Source organism: Poecile atricapillus, chromosome 1 (genome assembly GCF_030490865.1).
Source record: "Poecile atricapillus isolate bPoeAtr1 chromosome 1, bPoeAtr1.hap1, whole genome shotgun sequence".
Taxonomy (NCBI): Eukaryota; Metazoa; Chordata; class Aves; order Passeriformes; family Paridae; genus Poecile; species Poecile atricapillus.
In genome coordinates, this window is record NC_081249.1 from 15904872 (window position 1) to 15931420 (window position 26549).

The 26549-nt window shown below is 36.4% G+C and overlaps 1 protein-coding gene across 4 annotated transcripts in view; it reads right to left on the minus strand.

Annotated features, from left to right (window-relative positions):
• Positions 1-26549, minus strand: part of CDKL5 (cyclin dependent kinase like 5) — a 123800-nt gene that overhangs the window by 45134 nt on the left and 52117 nt on the right. For all 4 annotated transcript variants that reach the window (XM_058860587.1, XM_058860559.1, XM_058860568.1 and 1 more), the window contains exons 4-5: positions 3581-3626; positions 307-443 (exon numbers count right to left, since the gene is read on the minus strand). In XM_058860587.1, the coding sequence (XP_058716570.1) occupies positions 307-443; positions 3581-3626 (183 nt within the window). The remainder of the gene's footprint in view (positions 1-306; positions 444-3580; positions 3627-26549) is intronic.

The window sequence follows — 26549 nt, forward strand, 5'->3', positions numbered from 1 at the left end:
TTAAAGAGTTCAGATGGAAATTTTTCTTCAAATCATATGTATTCCAGTCTGCATACTTTTTAACATGTTGGTGTTCACAAATGGAAGAATTTTTTTTTAAAAAAATACCAACACATGATGTAAAAACAACAGTAATCAGTGCTGCTGTCTCACAACAGATGTCTAATTACAACTCATATTAAAGTTTCTGCTGCTTCTCTTTAGAGATTAGGATGGCTTAATTAAAAAAAAAAAAAAGCAATTTTAAAGACATCTTCAGTAAGCTGATGATTTAACAATGGCAGGGATACTACAAATTTAACTCACTTTTTCCACATATTCAAAAACTAAGTATAATTTTCCTCTTCTTCTGAAGGCTTCCTTCAGCTCCACAATGTTCTCCTGTTTCAATGTGCGAAGCATTTTAAGCTCTCGTAAAGTGGTTTCTTTGACTTCTTCATTTTCTAGAGTGAGAAGTAAAATGACACAGTAAGCTGATTAAAAAACAAAACAAACCCTCCAAGTAAAAAGTGTTATAAAGATTTATTTTGAACCCCTGAATTGATTAAACTGTCTGGTTTTAGATATTACAGAATTATTTTTCAGTGTGGACTATCTGCTGTCTGCATACTTCTGCATTGGAAGTGAGGTCAGTGATGATCATGCTTATTATGCAACCCTCACAGATCTCCCCATCACTACCATAAAGGTTTTCTGTGGCAGAGAAAGTCATAAGAAACAAATAGTTTGCATTTCTATCTTTTTTTATTATGAAGGGAACTAATATACTTTGAAAAAACATTCATGTGTGTGTACATCCTCTACCCCACAAATACACATCGTGCACATAAACCACTGAGAAGGTTGTCCTCAGCAGAAACACTAGAATGTAACGCTCATCTTTGAATACCAAACAAATGCATTTGATTCTGAAATAATTTTATTTTCCAAAGGCCATGACAAATTTTAAGACTGAAGCACATATTTTAAAGTCCTGTATGCTCCCCACATGGCTTTCAAGGAAATAGAGCAATGTCAAACCAATGTAGCAGCCACAGAAGGCAGCAGAGTAAGTATTGATGCAACAAAGTCGTGAATCTAATTCAGAGCAGCCAAGAAATTTAACTGTTTCATCAATTAAATGTAATTGTAATTTAACTGATTTGACAATTTAATTGTCTGAAAGGTGTTCAAGAAAGGAGGAGCGCTTCATTAACGCTTCATACACTGCTTATCATTAAGGGGCTACAAACTGACTAGGTTATAGAGGATACCAGCAATGACATGTGAAGTAAACATGACTATATTAGGTTTTACTTTTCATTAAGTAAAATGAAATCCATTAATTCAGTAAATTTGCTCATGCACACATAGAAACAGCGTTCTTAATATCTTAGAACCGTTATCCATAACAGAGTTACTAAATGGGAAATGCTTGCATAAATTCAAAGCTAAGTCAGGTTAAGTTGCAGGTCATGTACCACAAAGACAGTAAGAGACAGAGGAGGAAGAAACAAGGAAGAGAAATTGTTTTTCCAAGGGAAAAAGATGTTTGCAGGGGAGAACAAATAACACTGGCCATGCAAACACACTAATCATCAACAGAAGACAGAAGGGAAAAATAAAAATTGAAATGCAGCAGGAGGGAAAAAGAAAACAAAATACTATAATCACAAATGTTCTGATTAAAAAAATATATAATTTAGAGCAATCTAAATCTTTTCATTTTAAAACTGAGTGCTTGATGTTGGCTTGCATCAGCCTGATTGCATAATCTCATCTATAACAAGACAGTCACTTTCCAGCACATTTAGTATTCATATGTCAAACAACGGCAAAAATTCAGTGAAACAAAAATGTCAATAGAAACAATTACAGTATATTCAAACTTCTAATGAACTACCATATTAACAAGACAGATGTGAAATGGGCTGAATCAAATCCATCAAAAGAACTTCTGTCATATTTCCAGAAACTCGTAAACAACTAGCTACAAATCTGAAAAGCAGTCATCAGTCATGTAAACTGATATTATGTAATGCCCATGAAAAGCCAGACCTCTAATGGCAATGTCATATTTTTTGTTTTCATTTTTTGGTAGTAAAGCTAATACAATAATCCTGTTTAGGGCTTAATACAGAGATTTACTTCCTAGGATCTGTACTGAATAGCCACAGGAAATTCCAAAAAGCAATTCTGAGATACTCTCTTGACCTGGTCAAGATGGTCACCACAATTAAACTGTCTTCTATATCCTTAAAAGGAATTTAAAACAGAATTTCTGAACAGCAGAGCTAAAACATTTATCAAAAATAAATAAATAAATAAATTTTTTATAGATATATATATAAAAATATATATTATATATAATATAGATAATGTATACATGTAATAAAGATATATAAAAATATAAATATATTATTAAATATACTCTTCAAGTGTCTGGGAAAATGACTGTGCCACTGTGCAAAACAAGATGCAAATAAGACTTTGCTGTGTCTGACTGACTGAAAACACAGCCCCTGTAACCAACACCACCTTCATGGCCACCAGCAATCCTGTATGATAGCAAAAAAAAAAAATTTGCTAAAATAAAGTGACTGCTGTTTCTTTAAACAACATTGCTAAGTTTTGGCTAAAGCATCAGCATGTGGCAAACCACAGCAGCATCACATCACACCAGGGTGACTCCTCTCACACATCACCCTCCTCCTCCTGTTTGTGCAGCCCTTTGGGGCTCAGGGCTGATTCATGATGCACACAAGGGACACAGCTGCTCTCATGGCTGGCTGCCAGTGTTGCCTATGGCAGGATACGGCGATTCCCTGCCCCCCCGACAAGCACAGCTCAGAGAGCCAGCCTTTCTTGTCCAGTTCTTTGGGTTTATTACTGTTGGGTGAGGAATGTGTGCGTGGAGCCCTCAGAGTAATTTCCGTGTCCTGCCTTCCACCACCCTCTTTGGCAGCAATGCTGATCCTTGCAGAAATTGGCTCTTCTTCCCTCTCAGCAAACTCAGCAATGCTGCAGAGTACCCCGGGTCTGCTGTGAAGGGGCAAAAAGCAAGTTTCCTGAGGAGACTGAAGCCCACTGAAGTGAGGCCAGAGCTGCTCTCTCACCACCCAGCTCCCTTCACAGATCCTTGAGAGCTCCCAGATTTATCTTCCTGTGACTGAACTTCTCAATGACTCCTTTCAGTCTCCTCCATTTACAGCTTCAAATTGCCCTGACATTTAGATCCCCTCTCACAGATGAAGGCTGATAAAGCCGAAGGACTCTGCAAGTCACTATTACAAGAGGACTTTTTAACATTTTCTGGTCACATCCCATCTCCAGATAGCAGATCTTACTACTACGTACAGCACCACAATCTCATCCATATTAAGACAGATGCATCAAGAAAGAAAGGTGTTATCTAATTAGAGTGTATAATAATGCGGTCTCTAGGAAGGTAGGAAAGATCAAGTGCCTTGAATATTTACAGAGCTAATAATTCATTATATTTTTAAAATCATATCTTGTTATATGAGACTTCTCATTTTAATTGGATAGATATTAACAATGTAGTTACTGACATCAAAGATCATGCAGCAGAGAAGATTACCTTCACTGTCTTTGAATTTCTTGATAGCCACAATTTCATGTGTCTCCTGTAAAATAAAAGCAAAGAAATGGAAATGAGCAAGATTCAAGATTTGTTGTGCATTTTCTCTCGCCTTTTTGTTTTTCTCCTTGAGAGGAAGAAAGAAAGAAAGAAGCTTACAAAAGGAATTTCACAGTGCAAAAAATTAATTGAAAATCTGGTAAATATCTCAGCAATCAGGCCATGTGCAATACAAACCCACATGCAGCAGATATGTCAGAATTAGGACCCCCAGCAGAAAATCAATCGAGTTAAATGATAAAAGATATTTAAACACCTTGTAATATACACCAGAGAAATTTTCAGAAGTGTTTTTCCTGTGACTGTTGTTTCTTAGTTATTCTGAAGCTCTTGAAATCTTTTATGTAACCACAGTATGAATACGGGTGCTCATCTTTATGAGGTGAACTGAAAATACCGTGCCAGTATGTGGCTAAGGCTTATAGTTAGACCTGTGATTTTGGCTGCCAAAAGTTTTTGGGCTTCAAACATCCACAAAGAATACAGTATTAGGAAAGTAGGTTCTCTGTGCCTCTTTTTTAAAAATTTGTCCACTTAAGGGAAACCTACTCAAAAGAGGAATCAGTAATTGTATTTGGCAGTGTTCAACCACTCTTACTGTACAGTTGTGATAATTTTGTAATGTCCACCTGCCTTTGCATTCCTTCAGCATTCTCTCTAATCACCAAACCACAGGTCACATTTTTCTCTTAAGTTTCTCTCCTGCTGTGTGAGCAGGAATGCATTTAGCACATGGACAAAACATAGCCTAGCTCAGGTCTGCTCATACAGTGATGCAGCAACTACACTCCAGCAACAGGATGTGGAGGGAGCCTTAAAGTCACGGGGTAAGGGCTTGTGAGCAGACAGGCTAGCTCAGCACTTCAGCTGGATCTACCTCATACACCTTTACCAAACATCACCGTTTAAAAAAAATACAAATAGCAATATCCCACTATTAACAACATACAAAGGCCAGATTGGATATAAAAATTAAACCACTCTGGAATACCTGAAGACATGTGCATAACCAATTACTGAGCAACGCAAATATTTACTTCATTTTTAATTTCAAATCACTGTAACACATGAACTTGTAAAATACCTAATGCCAATTAAAATAAAAGCACCTGGAAAGAATAGTCTCAAATAAACTGAACAACCTATTTTACTAATTATATTTCTATTACTGAGTTACAGTATTGTTATATTTATTAATTCCAATTCTAGTAATAATGGTAATAGTTACTAGGACTATGAAGGAACATTAAGAGGGTGAGTAAATTTAATTTATTTGACTTCTGGTAGGTGCTCTGGCTAATTAAGCCACAGAAAGATTTTTGAGAAAACAACTTTAATTGTCTTCAAAAACCTCTGCTGACTGTAACATGCATATGTTTACACAGCATGCATATACCACTTTGCAAATAAACCAAATTTATCCATTACTATTACATGCCTATTTCACATGAGCGAAATAAAAAATTTCCGATGTTTCAGCTACCACAAAAAAGCTGTGTTTTTATTCTCGAAGTAATAGCTAAGTACATTGAAAGAAACAGAGGAGTTGAAACATGTATCCCCACACAGACAGAAATTCTGATTCATTCAAGAAAACTAGTCCACACAGTTTCTCTGCCATACCCTGATGTCTACAGTGAATACGAATACTTTGGAAATTAAGTTTTAAAAGCTCTTGGGTCAAAGTCTTGGGTGAAATATGCTATCAAACATCCTGGAGGATTCTAAATATTTACAGTACTTAAAGCATGAGTGGTTCTAGGAATAACAGGAACAGAAAGACCTCAGGAACCCACTTAGGGATGAAGAAGTTACCTGAACAGTTCAAAAATATATAACATTTAAAAAATTTATTTTAAAAAGCTTTGTCACTTGTATTATTTCATTAAACTAATGAAATTATCATTAATGGTGTCATAAGTGATTAAGAAGTTATACATGACACTTTCCCCATCTTTGAAAAAACCCCAACAAATAATATTTAAATAACCTGAAATGAAACAACAGCAGAATGAGCCTAGACAATAGGTGCTTTAAGGAGGTGCCCTAGTAGCATTATGTTTCATCTTAGCAAGGAACACTCTTGTCTAGGTTTCTTGGAGAACCTCATCCTGTGTAAATGATATTCTCTAGGAATGTGCTACTGGTGAAGCAGTCAAGCCAAGGATACAAGGACACTAAAATTACTATCCATAGATTTTTAAATACATTGCACCTGCTTTACAAAAACTGTAATTTCCCTATGACACAGAACACCTCCCAAAGAGCTGGGGTGCTCCATCTGAAAGAAGAGAAAATTGCAGCCAAGTGCACATTTCTCAGTTCTTGCTCACATGCTCTAAAGCAACTGAATGGTTTATACGAAGTGACATAAAAAATAGGAGCCTCTCACAATTTAAAACTAATTTCAAATTAAAGAACCCAGAAGAAATGCCCTGTACCTCTATTTCCATTATTCTTACTGATTTTGAACTAGATGTCCGGATTCCACCAAATTTTAAAAAGAAATTAAAGTTTTAAAAAGAGGAAATTTCAAAAAAATTGTCTCAAATTTGTCATCTGTATACAGAATATTCTTCCTTGGGGCAAGGAAGCAGCAAGAACTGTCTCCTGTAGCCTGCATGATGTTGCAGGTCAGCAGCACATGTAGACTGTGCAATGCAATTAGCCATTGTGTGTCATTTTCATCAATATAAACTAATACAGAATTGAAAACACAAATAATAAGTAAATTTTGTATGTGGATGAATGCAGCAGGCATATAATACAGGTAGTAAAAATACACTTCCTGGATCAGGAGAGACATGCTGATCAGATGCAGGCTAAATCTGAAGTTTCAAACAAGCATTGACAGGCACTTGGTGCAAAGCAGACACCACACTGCTGAGCCCTGAGAAGATGGACAGAATGGGGGATTCAAAGAAAAGCAGAGCTTTGAGAAATGAGGAAATTCAAAAGTGATAATTCGGACTCCTGGGAAATCTGAAAAGGTTCTTTACAGATTGAATTTAGACTTCGTTACTTAGATGTTTACTTAGAAGACATTTTGGAGACCTGAGCTCTTTTGTGGATCTGGTTTTCTGTTCCTCAAAAACAGGCTAAATTGGAATTATCCAAAATAGAATTGTCATCCACTAAAATGTATTTTTTTGCATTTCAAGGGGTGTTTTTTCAAGACTGTACTATGAAACAGAACAGTACTGAAAACAGTGTTCAGCCTGATTGTGGAAAGCTATTTAGATAATAACTCAGTATCTAACTCCTAGCATGAAAATTGTCATTGACAATTAAATGTATCACCTAGGTAGATAAGCTGGTACTAGTTGATTCAGTGTTTGACTTCAGTGAATGTCAATGAAAGAAAAAACTCACATAATCCCTTCTGATCTCTACTACTTACTACTACCAGCTTATATCGTGAAGTAGGAGAATTTGAGTTTGCTTAGGTGCAATTTTGCTTCACTCAGCTGAATTTATTACTAAGCATCTCATTACTATGTTCTAATAAAAAATGATGGCCTCAATATTTGACTTTACAGCAATAGCAAATTTGCAAACACAGAAGTCAAATCTCTCTTAACGCTGGCATTACCTCTGATTATTGAGCATATACATTAGAAGCATTCTATGTCATAAAACTATAGGAAGAATACCATTTTACAATTAAACATACAACAACCAAGGAATATTACTCAAAAAACTGTGTAAAAGTCAAGGATGTACAGAAACTGGTTATTCAGACTACATGATTACATGTGTCTAATGTGGGGCAAAATGTCTCTTCATGTTCAAACTTGAAAATATATTTTAAAAGGCTAATAAAAAAAATCAGTTCTATTTCCTTCACATATAAATACAGTGATAGGAGGAAGGAGATGTTCATGGGAAAAGGGTACCTCCAGCCCTGGAGAGACAGATCACTTCAGATTAGGGCTCCTAAAATTCAAAATATGTGTGGGAATTGCCTCTGGAGAAAACACATGCTTTACTGTCTGCCCATTTAACCACAGATGACAGTATGGCTATGAGAGCTGAGCATTTTCACTGCTGTGCTCCTTGCCACCCACAAGTTTCTCTCCGAGGTTTCCTCACAAGATTTCCATAGCTGGTGTTTCCTGTCGCCACTATCAAACTAGAATCGTTCCTAATTCAAAACCACTTAATTTTATCTCATTTAAAGGACAGAGGTCCCCTATTTTTTCACTGTCTCTAAAAAATTTATATGACACTCACAAGTATCAGAACAGCACAGTAATGTATATCTGTTATTTTCTTGAAAGATCCCTGATGGGAGTACTCAAGGAAAAAGTTACTGCTCAGCATAAATCAAGTTCTTAGAACTACAACCATTATTGTATGGAAAGATAAAGCATATCCTATTCTTGAAAATGTCATGTTACCAAAAAAAAATCTCTTTAAATATTTGTCGCTATTTGATTGCAAAGATTTCTGTTAGGACTTTTCTTCCTTTATCTTTTGCATATCATGGAAATTATAACACAAAGCACAGGTACACAACAAGATTCTTGAAAAATAGATAAGATTCTGACCTTCTGAAAGTTACATCGGTCACCTATGATTTTATTGGCTCACCCTGCATGAGTACAAGAATTCCTCAAGCATGGAATTTCTAAGCAACTGAAAGAACAAATGTTTATAAATATCAGCAAATGTGAGCAGAGATAGCAGCAGTTAGCACTGAGCACATCCCATGCACAAGCAGCATATTGCACTCAGGCGGTGCTACTCAAGCACTCTTAAGTACATCACATCAGGGTTTTATGCTGATATATTAAGTGAAATAATAAAGTATGATATGGCTTGTTCTGTGATGGGCTCATCATTTCCATCTGTACAAATGTGAGGCAGTTTAAACCCAAATTCAATTTCTGTTAGAAAAAGTTAAATGAATCACATTCTCTACTCCCAGGGAACATTTACATGTCATAAAAATTATTTAGACGTGATCAATAATCTGTTTGGTCCTCATCAATGCATTATTGCATTTATATAATTTAGTTTGCCACAACAAAGACACACATTTTAAAAATTCAACAAAATTCAGCCAAACATATCCAATGGCTCATGTCTTTTCAGAACCAAGTAGTACGGTTTTACTTTGACTTGCATAAACATTAATATGTTCTACAACATTAAAGTACTTAGAACAGATTTTTCAATAATCTTGAATTTAGTAAATCACAGAACATTAAGCAGTCATCCGCAAGGCAACAAAAGCCCAGAAAACCATTACAAGATGGTAAAAAAAAATTTTTCATGAGTTGCTTGAAACAAAGCTTAAAAAACCCCAAAAAACCCAACCAAGAAATTTTTCAAATTTACTCTCAAAACAAGAACATAAAATATTAGCATTTTAGTCAGGTCAATGTAATATAAATGTGAGATTTGTAATTATGCAAGTTTTTAAACTAAACCTAGCAATGCACGTTCTGAGACATCACTTACTTGCAATTTTGCCAGGTCCTTAAGTCACTGCCCAGACACTGTCCGGACTCCATTTCCACTCTGCCTTCTACCACTACTGCTTTTAGACAGTACTACAACTAGAATACAGCTTCCTATTGTCTCAACATTTCTGATATTATGTGCTGGCAATTTTGCTGGCAATTACTTTCAAAATCTAGTGGAGTACCTTAAAATATTCTCTAGAGAGAGAGAGAGATGTGCAAGATCATGCAATTTCTTTTTTTCTAACAGTTTGACAATATGAAGTACAAGTCATACTGTGTCTTCTTCTACACCTAAAAAACTTTGGAGAATTTCCCTCAAGAGATGCTTCACTGTTTCAACCTTGTATTTCTCCCTTGAGAAAACTGCAATTCTTTTGTTTATCAGCTAAAACCCCCACACTTGGTTCATCTAAGCAATATAACTCTTAGCATAGGAGAATTTCCAGGAAATTTCTTCCTAATCTAAAAGTCCTATTTATTTTTAGGAAGAGACAGAGTCTTTGGAAAATAATGACAGAACAGTATGTCTGAGTTATCACAATGTCTTTATTTACTGGAAAATTGCTTAGAATTTTTCCAACACATATATGTTAGAGTTTACTTGAAAAGAAGCACCTAGAGTGAATCATCACAAATCAGTTTTTTATCTCTTGAAAGCAGAATGTTATTTACTAGCCATCTAAGTGCAGGGAAGACTCCTAATGGAACAAAGAGTTCTATACATGCCATTTTAGGGAAGATGGTCACACTGTCTCCTGAGGAAGAACAAGAGGATGAAGGAAAGCTTAAAGCACTCTAAAAGATTTTCAAGGGGAACAGCCATATAGGCTCAGCTATTCCCTCTGGGGAAAGAAGCACAAGAAATGGCCGAAATCCTTGACAGGAAATTACCAGTAAGTAGGGGTAATGATGGAAAGAGACTTTTTTTTAAAAAAAAAATGCATACGGATTGAAAGTTTCTCTGATTTCTTTATCTACATCCTTCAGAAATACTTGCAACAACTTTAGTGTTTGTTCAGATGTCAGGAGCAAATGCTTGCATTACTGATCTTGTTATAAATCAAGTGAAGGGAGTCATAAACAGCAGGCATTTCTCATCCAATTATCAGATGAATGCATAAGCCAAATGAGTGGCCCATCTGTGTCCATGGGCTCCCAGGCTGGGGCTCCAGCCCCAGTGGCAGGCTCGAGTGACAACGATGATGATGCCAGGGGCTCTCCAGACTGCAGGGACTTTACTCCAGCACAGTTGGGGCTGGAAGGCACTTCTGGCAATTTTGAGGTCCCCATTTCTAGGGATATTCTGAATAGCCTTCAAGGCATTCAAAATGCACCAGGATGAGATTTGCAGCAACATGCTGTAGCTGATTCTGCTTTGAGCAGTTGTAAAGAGGCACACCTGAATCCTAAGGAGTGCACTACAAAGCATGCATTTTACATTCTCCAAGAACTTACTAATTTAGGGTGTAAATACTACCCTGAAACAAACACTTGAAAGGAAGTGAACCCACTCAGTATTTTCTACTAACTATTGGGCTGGTGATAGTGGTTAGCATCAGAACTTCCATTGTTCCAAGTAGAATTTTTATATTTATTCACAATTATCTCCAAGCAAGAAATTAAATGTGCATCTCCAAAAAATGTGTACAATAATGCAATGAAAAGGATCTGGAATAAAAAAACAGCTTTAAACACTATAAATGTAGCTATTCTAGCTTTTCATGATAAACTGGTACTATTGTAGCAATTTTTAAAATAATCTGTGTTTCATTTCATTTAGTTGTAGCACTAATCCATATAATTTTACAATTTGACAGTATTGTTTAATCCAAACCATGGAAGCAAAACAAACCAAATTCAGTAAATGTCTATAAAATTCTTCCAATGCTGGAATGTCAGTAATAGTAATTTCAGTTTCAAACCTCATCTTCTTCCAGTTCTATTTTTGGGGGTTTTTTTGGTCTGTTAACACTGGAAATTGTGAAAATGAAAGCTATTTATAAATTGCATAATACTGCATTGGCAGATACCAGCATTGTTTAATTACTTTTTATAGCATAATCTTGACACGTGTAATACAAGTGTAGAAAATGTAGAAAGGCAAACTGTACTACCTTCACGGCTTCCACTAAGATATCACTGACTCCATAAATTCAGAGGCCAACAAGACATTTATAATTACATTGTATCTCTTAAATTTTTTTTGTTATTACAATGCAATGCTCCCTTCCTGGGCACCTTGTAACTCAAGAGCAGGAAGAACTTATTAGAAAAAAGTTACTTTGGTTCGTTAGTTGTTTTTAAAAAAACGTATTAGTGCCAAAATCCTCAGTCCTCCTTCTTATCCTAAGTCTCAGAGTCAAAATAGTTTCAGCATGATTGGCTGAAATTCTGAAGTTTATCACTTCTCAAGCTTTAGTTTTGAAATCTTTATTTCTGCAGTGGATACAATTTATTTTTTATCTGGTACTTCCACATTTTAAATTTTTGGGGGTTGTCTTTCTTCTCATCAACCATGTGACAGGCATTTTCTTCAAACTGTAAAACAAGACCTACCGTGAACCAAAGGCAAACTTGTAAAGCAGGTTCCTGAGGCTGAAACTCTTCAGATGGAATTCAGTTTAAGACACCTATATTCATACCCCGTATGTGAGTTGTGTACTCAGACTTCTAAGAGTTCTACATTGATCAGCCACTCCAGCCATGATTCAGTAGCCCAAATATGGGTGTCTGGCAGCACTTAAGATTGCTGAAGTATCTACAACATTCACATGGGATTGTCAGAGAGGCCTTTTAGAGCTGCATCCCCTGCAATCTCCACCTATCAGGTTTTGAATACTCTCTGTTCAAGGTCTGCACTTTCTAACATTTTCTTTTCAATATACTCATGAACTCCTCTGTTTTGCAAACACTGTAGCCAGTTATTCTAATAATCTGGCTGGTCTTTCCATCACCTGCATCAAGAAATTTTCCATGATACCCTCCAGAAATCTATGGGACTGCTTACATCCCACCACACTGCTTGTCCAGGAAATTCCACGGAAGTTAAAGTCCCCTCTTGAAAACAAGGGTCAGAATTCCTCCCTTAAAAAACAAGTGCTTCAGAAACATCATCAGCTGTGTAAAGAAGGCTGTGCCCATTTTTTCACTGTGATCAAGTGGTCTACAACCAAGACTCAATATAATGCCACAGTTTCTGTTTTTGAGTTTTCCCACCTCTAACTGAACCACAGGGTCTCAACCACACTGTTATCCAGCTGCTATGACCCACTTTTTCCTTAAGAGTGGGCCATAAAACCATCCCAGAAAATATCACCATATATCTGAGACACTCTTTCCCAAAAGGGGAAATTTCACTCCTCTTTCTTTTGAGCCCATCTTTTCTGAAATATCTGTATCCATCCATCCAACCATCCAACATAAAGCACCACTATTAATTCTACGTATTTTTATATACCAACTAAATTTTTATTTCAGTGTACAAGCTACAACAGGATTTCTCAAACTTCGTTTACTTGGCTTAACACTATCTTAGAAAAAAAAAATGTCTCTCAGAGCTGAAGGAAAAACACCTAAACATAGCAGCAGCTACTGTCACTTCCATGCTGAAAAAGCAGAGACAAGGTTTGCCCTGATTTTAACACCTCTCATGTGCAAATGGCAGCAACAACTCCTCTGTATTCTGAAGTGGGCCTTAAACAACCAGAGGTGGCAATTACTTATTTGGATACCAAGCAGCCATTCCAGATCTGTTCTGGAGCAAAAGCAAGAGCCAAGGTAGAGATTATTTTTGGTTTTAATACATTAAGTAGTTAGTAATGGTAAGCTCTCCACATCTGGGGGAAAGCCTAAGTTACAGTGGTCTTACTGTCTAGGATCCCAAAGATAAGAACTTTTATGTTTAGTGCCTCCAATTAAAAACAAAACAAAAAACAAACAACAACAACAAAACAAAACAAAAAAAAAAAGGAAGTTTTTTTAAACTGAGAACTTTTCCTCCTCACATTTTGGGCATACAAAATAGTATAATACTGTAACACTGTCTTCTTCATGCAATTTGGTACCTAAAAGGTGTTACCTAATGTAACCATCACCTTTGGTATTCTGGTGTCAGCTCATTGTTAGGTTTGGCTATGAAACATTTCATAGATGTCTGCATTAACCCTAAGAATCTGTCATTCCCTTTCACTTATTCCAGATCCTTAATGAGAATATTTTTTGTGTTGTGCTCCAGGGAAGGATAAATTTCAACAGGAAAATGCCACTTGAATTTTCAAGCCTCAGTTCACATTAGACAACAGTATTACGGAAAGAAAACAATACCCTCCTCTGCCCCTAATGATTTTGTGGCATTTACAAGACATCTTTTTGCTCTCTAGGTCCTTTTCATCAAGAAACAGTTTTGCTGACATTACGCTCTTGCCAAAGCAAATCAAATTTTAGAAGCTTTTTCTTTAATCTGTATAATGATGAGTATTTCAGTGGAGACCTTAATTTCTTCTCAAAATTTCTCCATTCAGGTTTGCAGAGAAAAAAAAAGGCTTTTCTTGTCTGGGATTATCCAAACAGTGCACTCTCTGGATAGTAAGAGAGAAATTCTTGCCTCCTAAGAAAACCGCCATTTTTCTCTGTGAAGCATTTCAAAGTGTGTTCCTTTCAGAGATTTCTCTTCTTCACAGAAACGCATTAAGATTAAAATTTATTCCAAACTGCTTAAAAGAAAGACAGAATGCAAAATTCATACCTCAACACCTTCCTGATCACTGCTGCAGAGGTTGGAGGAACAGGAGGGCTGCCTCTACACAGGTTGCATGGTAATTTAGCTAACTTGAGAAGCTGAACATACATGTAGAAATAAAGGAATCTGCATCCAAGGAAGACTTCTGCTACTACTAACAGATGAAGAAGAAGTAGCAGCTAAGTTTTCATAAAAATAGCATTTTCTGCAGATGAAATTTCAACTTTGGAGCTAAATTGAGAAACAGAGATTGTGGACTTACTTCAGACAGTTTCCTCAGCATCCAAAAAGTCGTGGCAAGATCAGTGTATTTTCACTTATATCTCAATAAGGAGAAAAAAAGTCTAAACATCACAGAAATTCTGGGAAGACTAAAAAAAGCTCTTCTAGCAAAAACTGCCCCTGCCAGTAAGACTAACATATTGCACATTTAGATCTCACACACAACAGATGTACTTTTGAGCCAGGAGGAAAAAAAAAGGATAACCAGACAGAATTTAAGTTCACTGTGAAAGTTTGCCCAAGCATGACAAACAAATACTTCTTGGAAAAAGGGGAAGGAAAAGTGTCATGATCTCACTGAGTTTATGATCACAAACACTGGAAACACTATGTGGGGAGAGAGGATAAAAAAGTGCAGAGTGAAGAGCTAAGGAAACTGGGAAGGCTAAAGAAACTGGGAAGGCTAAAGAAACTGGGAAAAGAAGGCAGACAAATGCAGCCTGAAAACAGATTGGAAAAGAAAACTGGGGTAAGGCACCTCAACTCAGAAGTTAGTGTTAAAACCAGCATAACAAATAAATGAATCTGTGAACATTAAAATTTTAGTGGAACCCAATTTAACTGAAAGCAGAGGAATGGTGAGAATTCAGAAATAGCTGCAAACCCACAAAAACCACAGATGAGTCTCATTCCACAGTGTTCTGGTATGCACGGGGGATGAAGGCAACAGGTTACTAGCTATGCCATCTCAAATACTAGAAGCTGACAGCTGTGTGACAACTGCGTGGGTATCCATATGGTGTTCCATGATGAATTTTGTATTTGAGAAGTCTAGAAAATTATGGGGGGGAAAAAAAAAGTAAGTTTATCACAGTGTACATAAGCAAGGCAGTATTTGAGGGGAAAAGGTAGTGTTCTTTCATTAGAAATCCTGGAGTATGCAAAAGAAACTGAAGCCCTTCTCCAGGCCTAAAATAGAAACAGCAACCTCCAAGGCTAAGTTTAAACTGAGAACGATTATATTCTGTGTTTTAAAACTCAATTCATCTACATAAAATGCCAAATATTTCCTAAGGTAGAGTTGATCTCACTTAGCTTTAGCCACCTAAGAGTTAGATACTCAATGTGATTTGTCAAGGCTTTCCCCACAGTTAGTAAGAGCAGGGGAAGGAGAGAAGATCTGGCCAGAAGGTTACTGATTTTAATAATTTCCAGATGGTAAGAGTTGATTTTTGGATTTTGGACTCTCTCAACTTACATAAACGAGGGAGATTGGTTATGCAAGACCTAAGCACTGAAACAGTGGGTGAGATTAATTCCACCCAAGTTACTTAACTTTGCAGCCCTTCTGTCTGTATGTTTTATTTTTGCGTGCACAAACTTATATGCATGTACATGTTTTTAAGGTACATTTCCAAATCTTATCAAGACTAGTAGCCTCAGAGATATTACTTTCTCTGGATCATTATTCTTTGAGTTACATTGCTATATTAAGATCATCACAGTCCATTGGATTGTATTTGTAATTAACATGCTAGAAACACAAATAAAGTATTCCAAAGTGTGCTACTGAAGTCAGAACATCTCCATTGCCAACGTAACTGCAGCGTCAATTCTCACATCCCACAAAGCAATCTGGCATAGCTAGCAGCAAGACCAGAATTTCTGAAGCTCATCCTTGTTCTTTCACCTGCATATTAAAGAATAAAGTATATGTTCATTTGTGAGGATCTTCATGAAGCTATAAATATCCCTGCTATGAGCTCTGCATTTCCTTTCTCTGGTATAATTAAAGGTACTACCTGAGATCAATAAAACTTTAAATAACTTGCAAATAAGGGCCCATTAGAAGTGGCTTTTCTCCTTATATTAAGCTTCCAGAAGAATGCTTTAGATCAGATCCTTGAGCAAGAGCTCAAATATTTAACATGAGAAGTTTTGGTAAGAAAACTATGGATTTAGAATGTATGTCATACATTGACCTCCTAGAGCCGTATTTTTCTCAGTTCCAAAAAGATTAATTTAAAGAGAGGTGAAAGAAAAAGTAACAATTGGAAAAGCTTTATGATTCTTTGTGGAGTAAAGGTTTTGAACCTTTTACTTAAGTAAATTAGAAACTTAATGAGAAATTAATGAGAAATTTGTCATTAATGTTTAATAGCCAGATTCCTATCTCAGATTTGATTTAAGATTACTACAAAAATCCAAAAGCTAAACCTCTACAAGTAAGCTTGGAGCTTCATTGAAGTACTTGGTCTAAACTGCATGATATGGAAAACAAAGCTTTCCCAGAGGAAGGGTGCCTTCTGTCCCTTGTAAACTGATATAGTAGCAAGCCTTCTGGTGGTACAGAGAGTAAACAATAGTTCTAACAGCAGTTTATTGACTAGCATTTGTGCTTGAATGTGCCAAATCTGACTTGGTTTCATCATAACAAGATTCTGGGTGTGATTTCTTTTTTTTTTTTAATCTCCACAACATTGCAGTATAAAATTTTATAGCAATAGCTCTCGATATGTAATAATACATAAAAAAGTTAGCAAATTAATAAATTGGTTACTCTAAATGCAGTTGAAATCTTCATAGAGAAAAAAATTATTCACATCACACAGGTTTCATTCAGGTAGTACTGTTTGAATAGTAAGTTATCACCACCTCTTCAAAAAATAGAAAGGTGACCTTGAAGAATGTTAATTGTTAACCTACCCCAGTCTAAAAATCAAGAGAAAAACCTCAAACAAATCCATAGATAAGAGATCCCTGTACGTAATTTTTCCTTTGCTTTTGTCTTTCCACATATTTGTTCTTTGCAGGAATAAACTATGCCCTCATAATTTGATTCCTAGCCTGATCTGTTCAGGAAGGGCATATTCTTCCATTGAAAAATTCTGGGTCTTATTGTTTACTGTAGATACAGAACTATAAAGCTAAACAGACCTTTCCTTCTCATTTTTCTTTTAATAGCTCAGAAGTGATAAAAGATTGTCTTCCTTCACACAAACATATAAAAAAACAAGACACTTTAGCAATAAAGATAAATTTTCAGAAAGTTCCTGAAACACGATCTTCAGATGCAGAGACAAGTGAAAGCTGAGAAAATATAATCACAAGACTTCAGCTGTGAAATCTTTGTATTTTCATTAAAGCCTTGTACATGCCTGCTAAATACTTTGACAAAACAACAGATTTATTGCCATTCATATTTTATACTGTTCAAGTATAAGTGTTCAGTTCTCCTTACATGCATAAAAATGAGAAGTGTAACAGTGTGCTAAACTAGTACATACAAAAATCTTTGTACAAGCAACAGAAGGAATGGGCTAGCAGCATTTTCAAAAACTGACCAGAAGAGACCACCATGCTGTAACTCATTAATTACACAAATATGTGTGTGTGTGTATACACACTTGTGCACTGTACATGTGCACATGTGTAATTAGAAGGATGTTGGTAAAGGAACAGAAGCTCCTCTTTAGCAATATAAATTAAACACTATCCATTTCATTGAAAACCCTAGTAAATAGAAACCAAGAAATACTACAGACAGGCTTATAGACAGGCTGTTGACCCTTGATTTGCTTCTCTGATCCTGATATCATCTAGACATCTGCATTCTCTTTCATGTTATCTGAGGAATATGGATGATGGGCAATACACCCCCGAATTTCTGAGGATAAATGCCTCTTCCTCACTTTCTCTTTTTTTTAAACCTACTAGAGTCCAAGGGATGGATGTTGTTTGGCTTATGTTTAGCCTTTCTAAAAGTCACTGGGGAAGCTCCTACTAATTCTCTGTTGCTCCCCAAACAGTTTCTTAGCACTACAACAACATTTATAGCAGTGGAAGCAGGAAGGACTTACAAAATTAGAACAAGTTCAGAGCCCAGGGTGCAAGTCCATCAGATACTATCTTTTATATGTTTCTTAACACAGTTCTTCACTGGCTGATGCTTTGAAGGGGAAAGAAATGGTAGGCACCACTTGGATGAGTTTTCCACACAAACAGTCACAGAAAAACTTAATCCTGTAGAAGCAGCAGCTAGTCAGCTCTGCTCTGCAGATGGCATTGCCTGCAACATGTTTCTGTGCATAAACATGGCATTACTCTATCTCTGTTGGAAATGTTAATTGATTTCAAGAAGATAGCTTGCCTCCTGGTCAAGATGCATACTGTCAAAAGAGGAGGTAGGTGTAACCAGTCAATTTTTTTAGGTCCTACAGAATTTCATCTTTTCATATCTCAGTGTATTATTACACTTACAAATATCACCTACTTCTGCCATACCTCAAAAACACTTTTTTTTTTTTTTTTAAATGGCCACAAGGTTGCAGCTCATAATGTGTGAGCCTATCTTCTGTTAGCCCATCAAGGAAACAGATTATAAACATCATTTGCAGACACAAGCCCCAAACAAGGAAAAGCAGAAAACAGACCCATGGAAGTTGAAGAAAGAAAGATTGAAGCTAAGGACCATTCCATAACAACAGACAACATCTAAACATAATATATACACAAAAGATGTAGGTACTAGTTTGTTATCACCACCCAGAGGAACTTCAGAGATGAAGTGGGGACTTGAAAGCTCCTTACCCTCGTCCTCCATCCTGCACACTGGAGATACTGCCAAAATCAGACACCTCTCATGAGCACACACTTGTCCCTTTATACTTCTAAGTGTGTGGGTATGAGGGTACAAGTGAAGGAAACCAGGAAGAAATGGGCATCCATGAGTACAATCATTTCACTTCAAGACCTGCAAATATTCATCCTCCCTTTACGCAAGACTGACACTGAACTTTGTTAGACTAATCTTTCTACACCCAGTACAACACAGAAATTACTTACACAGTCCTCACATGGAGGCAGAAACAGAAGATGCTTATCAAAGTTTTTAAGGTGCAAGTAACTATAAAATTGGAGAGCAAAGTTGGTACCTGTTTCCAAACAAGAGTTATCTGTCTTGTTCAGAAACAAGGCCTCACTTTGCTATACATCTGAAAAAGTGAAAATAAAATGCATACAGTGTGTGATTTTTCATAGCATGAAAAGTAAAGCCTTTATGTTCTGTGGTGTTATGGCTTAAAAGGAACTTGCACAAAGATTGGTCTAATTTAGCAATTTAAACTAAAATGGATCAGAGATAGTAAAAATGCAAATACTTTATAAATCCAGATGTTTTAGTTTTTATCTTAAATCAGAAGCAGCTTAAACAGATATACTTTAGAAGGGAGAAACTAGCATGCAATTGGACTAGTCTTGAAAAAAAGGCAAGCAGCAGACTCATCAAGCTTTAGTGTCCAGGTGGAGCTGCAGCTACACACAGCAAAAATATGTGTTTTGAAGATTTTCAAAATTGTAACACATGTATAAGGCATAGATATCATAAAGAATGAATCCATGTTCTGTGAAAACATTTAACAAATGCTATTGGTTGAAAAAAGAGCACAAAGCAGTCTTAGCAAAAGTGGCCTCTATTCAAGAGCTCAGACTGCCTTCCCACTATATCCAAAATTTTTTGATCACCATATTCTGATGTTAGGTTTGTCTAGTCCCTTACTTAGGCCTTTAGCTGTGATCAAACCACACATTATAAGTGCAATTTTTAGGTTGTTAGCACAAGAATTTACAAATTTATACAAATTTTAACAGATATAATGATAAAAAAGGAAACTACTTTATTTTTTTCCCCACTTACTGTTATCCAGGCTTTGAAAGAGAAGTAAATACCACTATACTTCAAAAGAAGTTAGGTATTCCAAGAATTTTTATGCAAAAAAATAGAAAGTTTTTTATATTTTAGGAGGGTATCCCATGAGTTAGAAATTACACAGAAGCGAGTAATCAAAGAAATATAAATTGCTTTAACCAGGACATTCAGAGGGACAACTTACTATTTAAAAACACACTGTAATCTTTTTTGATTAAAAAATATAGTACCAAGAGGAGCTTATAGTTTTCAGAAAAAAATGAAATTATAGGAAATTTTTCGCTGTTATTGTCAATGTTTTATCTACATTGTCAAATGCTCATTTTCCAGGACTCCTGAGTTAAAAAAAAAAAAGGACTGTAAATTCATCAGTCAAAAAAAAAAAAAAAAAAAAAAAAGAATGGCATATTCTGATGTATGTGTGCTGATATATTGTGACAATATATTCAAGACACTTTAGTGTATTTAAATTTTAGATTAACTTAGTTTCTACAAAGAATTTTGAAAGGCAGACAGTTGATCCAGACCCTTTTTTACCATGGTACATTTAATAATCTGCACGTATGATCTTCTGAAACACTGAGTTGTGCTCTTAGTGGCCTTTGTTTAAATACAGAGAGTGCTCAGAAATCAATGATTAACCTAGTGTTCTTAGAGCTGCTCATGTGTCCTAGAAAACTTTAAAAACTCCACAAGAATCCCTCATGGGAAAACAATTAGACTAAAATTTAGAAATACCATTTTGTTAGCATCAATTATGCTACAGAGTAATTTGCAATTTGATGACAAAACTGGATTGTAATCCAATATTCAGCCAAGTTCATACTACTATGGATGTAGTCCTATAATTAGCCATATGCTGCTCCCTCTCCCATATATTAATTTGCAGTAACTATGAATTCCCTTGCTTGCACCACTATTTTCCTAATGATCCAAGACCCTACATAAGGTCTCTAAATCTCATCTATTTTAATTTCTTCTGCTACTGCTTCTAAGAAGTACTGTAGTCATGTTCCTAAACTTCAATTTTCAGCATAATATTTTCAACTTTTTGCAAGAAAAAATAATTTTATGGATACCTTGCTTTGGGTGCTCATCACATCCACACTTAAAAGTAAGATTTCAGTTACAAGGACCTTAAAATGAGATAGAGCTCTACAAGCTGTTTGCAATTAAGAGCCATTAAGGGCAGCCACAGAACACACTGCTGCAGGTCTGAATATGATTTCTGTATTATTACAAGTGTCATGATATATAATCCCTTTGCAGATGGAGCAACGACTAGCAGGCTTGTTTATTTACTGGCAATATTCCAAGCAAAGCTCTTATTTGTGGCATAAGCAGTAACCTTTCACTTAGGAACACCAGTACCCACAGTAAGAATTAATATAAAATATTATGTAAAATACTATCAAAAATGCATACAGTTTCTTAAAAAAACAAAAGAAAAGGGGCAAAAGATGTCTGGTTTATCCAGAGCCATTAGTGTGACCAAGTAGAAGAAACTGTCTAAAAGAAATACTCATGTGAGATACTGTGACTGCAACAAATTGCTTATCTTTGACTTAATTTAAATTGAATACCATCAGTAATACATTTTACATATCCTTCCAAAGCAAGATGAATCACTTGTTATTTTTAACTCAGGCTTCTATGCTTCTTTCAACTACCTGCATTCCTGAAGTACAAGGGTGATCCCCTGTTTGTCTCCCCTACCCTTCTTGTTTTCTTCTGCAGCATTAGGTGTCTCTGCACCCCAGCTCTGTACTGCATGAAACGTTATAATGGACAAGCCAACTTAAGCCATCCTAATTTGTGGTACTGCGAGCAAACACCCTCACACTGCACTGATTTAAACTGAACACATCTGAAAAAAGAAAATTCTTAATATCCCCTTCCACAGCAAGTTGATTTCTCCACTCTGAAAGCTCTGTTTCTTATCTTTGCCCTTACATTTCTAAATATTAGCCATCAGGAGCAAAGGAGGGATGGAATTGAATTTTTTTTACTGAATACCATCCATATCTGAGCAGGGTCCATAACATGACAAGCACAAAGGAGGAGGTAAGGGAATGGAGGGAACAAGGGAACTTTCCAACACCAGTCTGGATTGTCAGAAAAGACTCAAAAGGAAACAACACAGCACAACTGCAGACATCAAAGCAGCATCATTCCACTGATATGGCAACAAAGTGATTGGTGTTATTACTACCAAAAAACATTAACTTTCATAAAATCATAGAATATCATAGAATAAAATGACCCACAAAGATCCCTGAGTCCAACTCCTGGCCATGCACAGGACACCCCGGGAATCACACCATGTGTCTGAGAGCATTGTCAAATACCTCTGGAACTCTGTCAGGCTTGGAGCTGTGACCACTTCCATGGGGAGCCTGTTCCAGTGCCTGGCCAGGCTCTGGGTGAAGAACCTTTTCCTGATACCCAACCTAAACCTCCCTTATCATTCCCTCTGGTAATTTAATGCATTTTAAAATGCATTCATGCCCACTTTGTTGAACCCTGGCCAGACCCTCTTAAAGAAATTACTGTATGTGACTGATAAAGATAGCAAGGTTTTACATAAGATCAAATTGAATAAAACCCTGAAACAGAGCAAATCTTAGCAACATACAGCAGAAATAACAGACAGAACAAAATAAAAGCAATGAAAAAAAGATCTGGGAGTACCTTACTTCATCCCCTTATTCTACATAGCCCTACAAGTATGAACCCAAATGTTTACTTTAGTTAATACCAGGACTCAGACTTTGAGGAAATTAGGACAACACCAAACAGAGATAAATATTTTTTCCCCAGTATTGTAGGCAAGTCATTTCAGCATCTTATAGTTTCCTCAAAATTCGTGCTTTAATGGTGTTTATTAATGAATGCATTATGAAAACCTCTAAAAATAACTGAAGAATGAGAGAGACTTGGGAATAAGATTTTGAGGAAAAGAAATAAAAGGCAGCATTACTGTGATATGGAGAATACTATAGCCCACCTTGGGGGTGAGAGGGGAGACTGAATTAGTAGTGGTCTGCTCAGGCTGTGGGAACTCAGCAAGTTCAGTTTCTATGCTCCATTCTGCACAAGTATCTGATCTTTGGAGCACTAACAGTACAAATATGAATCTTCCACTTACTTGAATATAAATCAGCACTTTACTGACATCAATCATATTTAAAACACATTAATATAATGCTACCTGATTCTCTGTTTCCCCCTGCCACAGGGAAGAGGTTCAGGTAAAGACAAATGTGACAATGCATCAATGAAAAATGAAAGCTTTATGAACTGTCAATACCACATTCATGTCTACCCTGCATAGGAGGAAGTTACAGATGTTGATTGTCTGTCAATTTACGTATAGAAAGCAGTATCTGAAGTGAATCAGCATTAATCAAGCTTGCCTCTCACTGCTGCACTCAAGGGAATGCCGTGGAAGTAGAGTTTGGAAGTCCACAAAACAAATACACATCTAACATTTCAAAATAGAATTCTGTAAGGAATTCAAAAGGTTATTCACTGTCTCATAGTGAATTTTAAGCAAGTGGTTATTGAAGTTACCATGACTTTCAGCACTACCACTTGCCTAACCTCCTCACATAATACTTGAATCTCAAACTTCTTTTCAAATATCTCAACTTTGACTACTGCAAACACTTACTACTGTCAAACCCTATTTATCCAGAAGGTCCAAAAAGCCTCATATTTATTGTATGCGTTTCATACAAATTTTGGCACAAAAAACCAGCAGTGGTAAGATGGTTTAGCCCAAGGAACCACAGCATTAATGGAATAATCTCACATAGGTAAACTGCCATTACTGAAAGAAAACAGTATGCTGCATAGAGATTTTGCCATGGCAACAATTAAAACCAAAAATCTTGCCACAAAGCCAAACCAAATTTGATTAGTTGAGAAAATTAGCATATTGCTTTTAATTACATACAAAAAAAAAAATCAGAAAAAAAAATAGGATGAAGGGAAAAAACACAGGCAGCAATCTGGTCTCATTTTGAGAACTCAGATTTTTCATTTACTCATCATTTAATTTCTCAATCAACCAAAGAGGAGCTACTGTCAAATCAATCACATCCAAAGTAAAACAAAAAAGAGCTGTACCCATTTCAGTACAAAAGATAATACCACAAAAGTTAAACTGTAATGACTGTATTCTTCAGTCCAAGTATTTGACTTAACACATACAGGGGAGTTAAGGAACCTTGAGAGCCAAATCTAAAGAAAGTTCATGAAAAAATACAACACAAAGTGAAAAAAACCTGGAACTTTTACATACAAGTACGCTTACCTTTTAATTTTGACACTAAAGGAGAACTCAACAACACAGAAATGGTTTGCAGATTTAAAGTGTGAAGGTGTTAATAACATCAGCAGACACAAGAGCTGGAAAAGGGATTCTAACATCCACCAGGGAAGTTCAGAACTCTGTTTTTATGACAATATTATGACAAATTTTCTATGAGTATGAAGTTCTCATTTGCTCTATGAGAGCGGCATGACCAGGTTCCCAGTGCCTGTACATAAAACTTCTGACAAAAGACCAGGAGGAACTAGGAATCAGTGCACAGCTCCAGAAATATGCATTTTATCTGAACTACCTGTCATCCTAGAGGATGAACCAACTCTTTAGGGGTACAGAAAATGTAGTGGAATAGCTTGCATGACCAGAGCTCTGCCACAGCAGAAACAGCTCATCTTCTGTTAAATATCTTAACAAGGTGAGGAGATCCTTGCAGAGGAGAGGGGTGCTTGATGCATGTACATTTGCTTTCCAACAGCTAAGACCAAAGTCAAAAATCATAAGTTTTGCCATGAGGGTTAGAAGTCAGGTTACACTAGGGGAATACCTGCTTCGAAGCACCTTATGAAGAGAGCAAAACAGATAAAGCCTTTTTAAGGCAAGTCTTACAATGAAGTCCAGTTTTCACAGAAGACTTGGAGCACTCCAGCATTTGCTGCAAGGGTAATACAGCATGATGGAGACAATCAGATTTTTGGAAAATGGAGAAGGCAATTGCTTGACATTGATCAATGACCCAACAGGAATGTGAAGGCTGATGATAACCTCACAGGCAATGTGTATGCACCCTGACAGAAGACCACTGTACATGGAGGAATTAGTGATGCACATCAGAATTCACCTGAGGTGGCTCAGGAGCCTGCACTGCAAGACAACCTCAGCCAGGTCATTGTACCAGAGGAGCCTGCAAGCAGCTCCCACTCATCATCTGAAGCTACACAACCTGTGTGGCCTTGCCTTTATCTAGGGATGTAGCAAGAAGGTCTCCTGAGAACATCCTTCTGTTTGACAACAGAATTGATTAGGAGATTTCTTTTAAAAGAATCCTGTAATAGATTGAATAATGAAAATAGTAAAAAAACTCTTCTTACAGACTGGTTTGCACAGTATGCTGCACTCAGATCAGAGGCCATTTTGATGCTGCACAACTGAAGATTCCCAGCATCTAAAGGGATCTAAGATCACCTGTTCCATTTTTACTTTATTATAGTGAAATTAATACTCACTAAAGAAGCAGGACTTTAAATTATAATTTAAAGAGTCTGAGAGCCTTTCTTATGGGCATTACAACAGACCAGCATCTCCACCATGACAGTGGAATTTAAGATTTTGAAAGACTTAAGAGAGGGACAATAGAAATACAACCCTGGTCTTCCAAAAGAACAGATTTCACCTTGTTCTAGTATCTGCTTAAAGACAGCCCTGAAAGGAAAAGGAGACAATGAGGGCTGGTTGTTCTACAAGAATTACTTCCACAAAGCACAGTGATGGCCAGGGGAAAATGTTCTCAAGTTGGCCAGCATTGGCAAAAGAGGAATTCCTGACTCTGCTCAAACACAAACAAATAGTGTGAAGTGTGAAGAAGTGGGTTAGCTGTAGAAACAACAACAAAAAAATTGGTTTCAAAGCGAAAGCCATGACCCTGCTGATCCGTAGGGGTTCTAGCAATAAAAGATATTAAAAAAGCTGAGATATTCAAAAGAAATGTAATGATTCTGCTACATATGCATATTCGCTATATTTTCTAATGAGTAAAATGTACCTTTCTTTAAGGGGTCAGCAAATATTTCTCTCATGTATTCTGAGGCAAACCAACAACTTATCAGAACACAATGCAAGATCATTACAGAAGGCTCAAATAAGACAAAACCAAATATTAGGCTAAGATGACATTGCTTGGGAGTATTAAACCTATTCCAGAGGTTATTCTTCAATGCACTGAAGTGTCAAATAATTCTAACTAACATTTCTTTTTGTTTGTTTTTAATATGGGAATTGAGTGGTGTTTATCTCCAAGGAAAAGGTCTAAAAATGCCTCATACTTTTAAGAGCCACCATCACCAGACACTATATATAAAATATATATCTAATATAAAATATATATCTAATATAAAAGACAACCATCTCATTAGGCAGAAGATGTTGGACATACAAGAACAACTGGCACCAAACTTCCAAATGATTAAACTCTATCCCCTCAGGCTCAAGGCCTCTGGTAACACACAAAGAAAGGAGGAGAAGTCAAGGAGATTTCATCCATTTCAACTATGCTTTTAGAGAAACTGCATCACCACACACCTTCCTGCATACCTGCCTAACCTACAAAACCACCATCAACTTATACATACAAGTATATGTATATAGACATAGAATCATAGAATGTCCTGAGCTGGAAGGGACCCATAAGAATCACCAAAGTCCAACTCCTGGCCCTGCACATG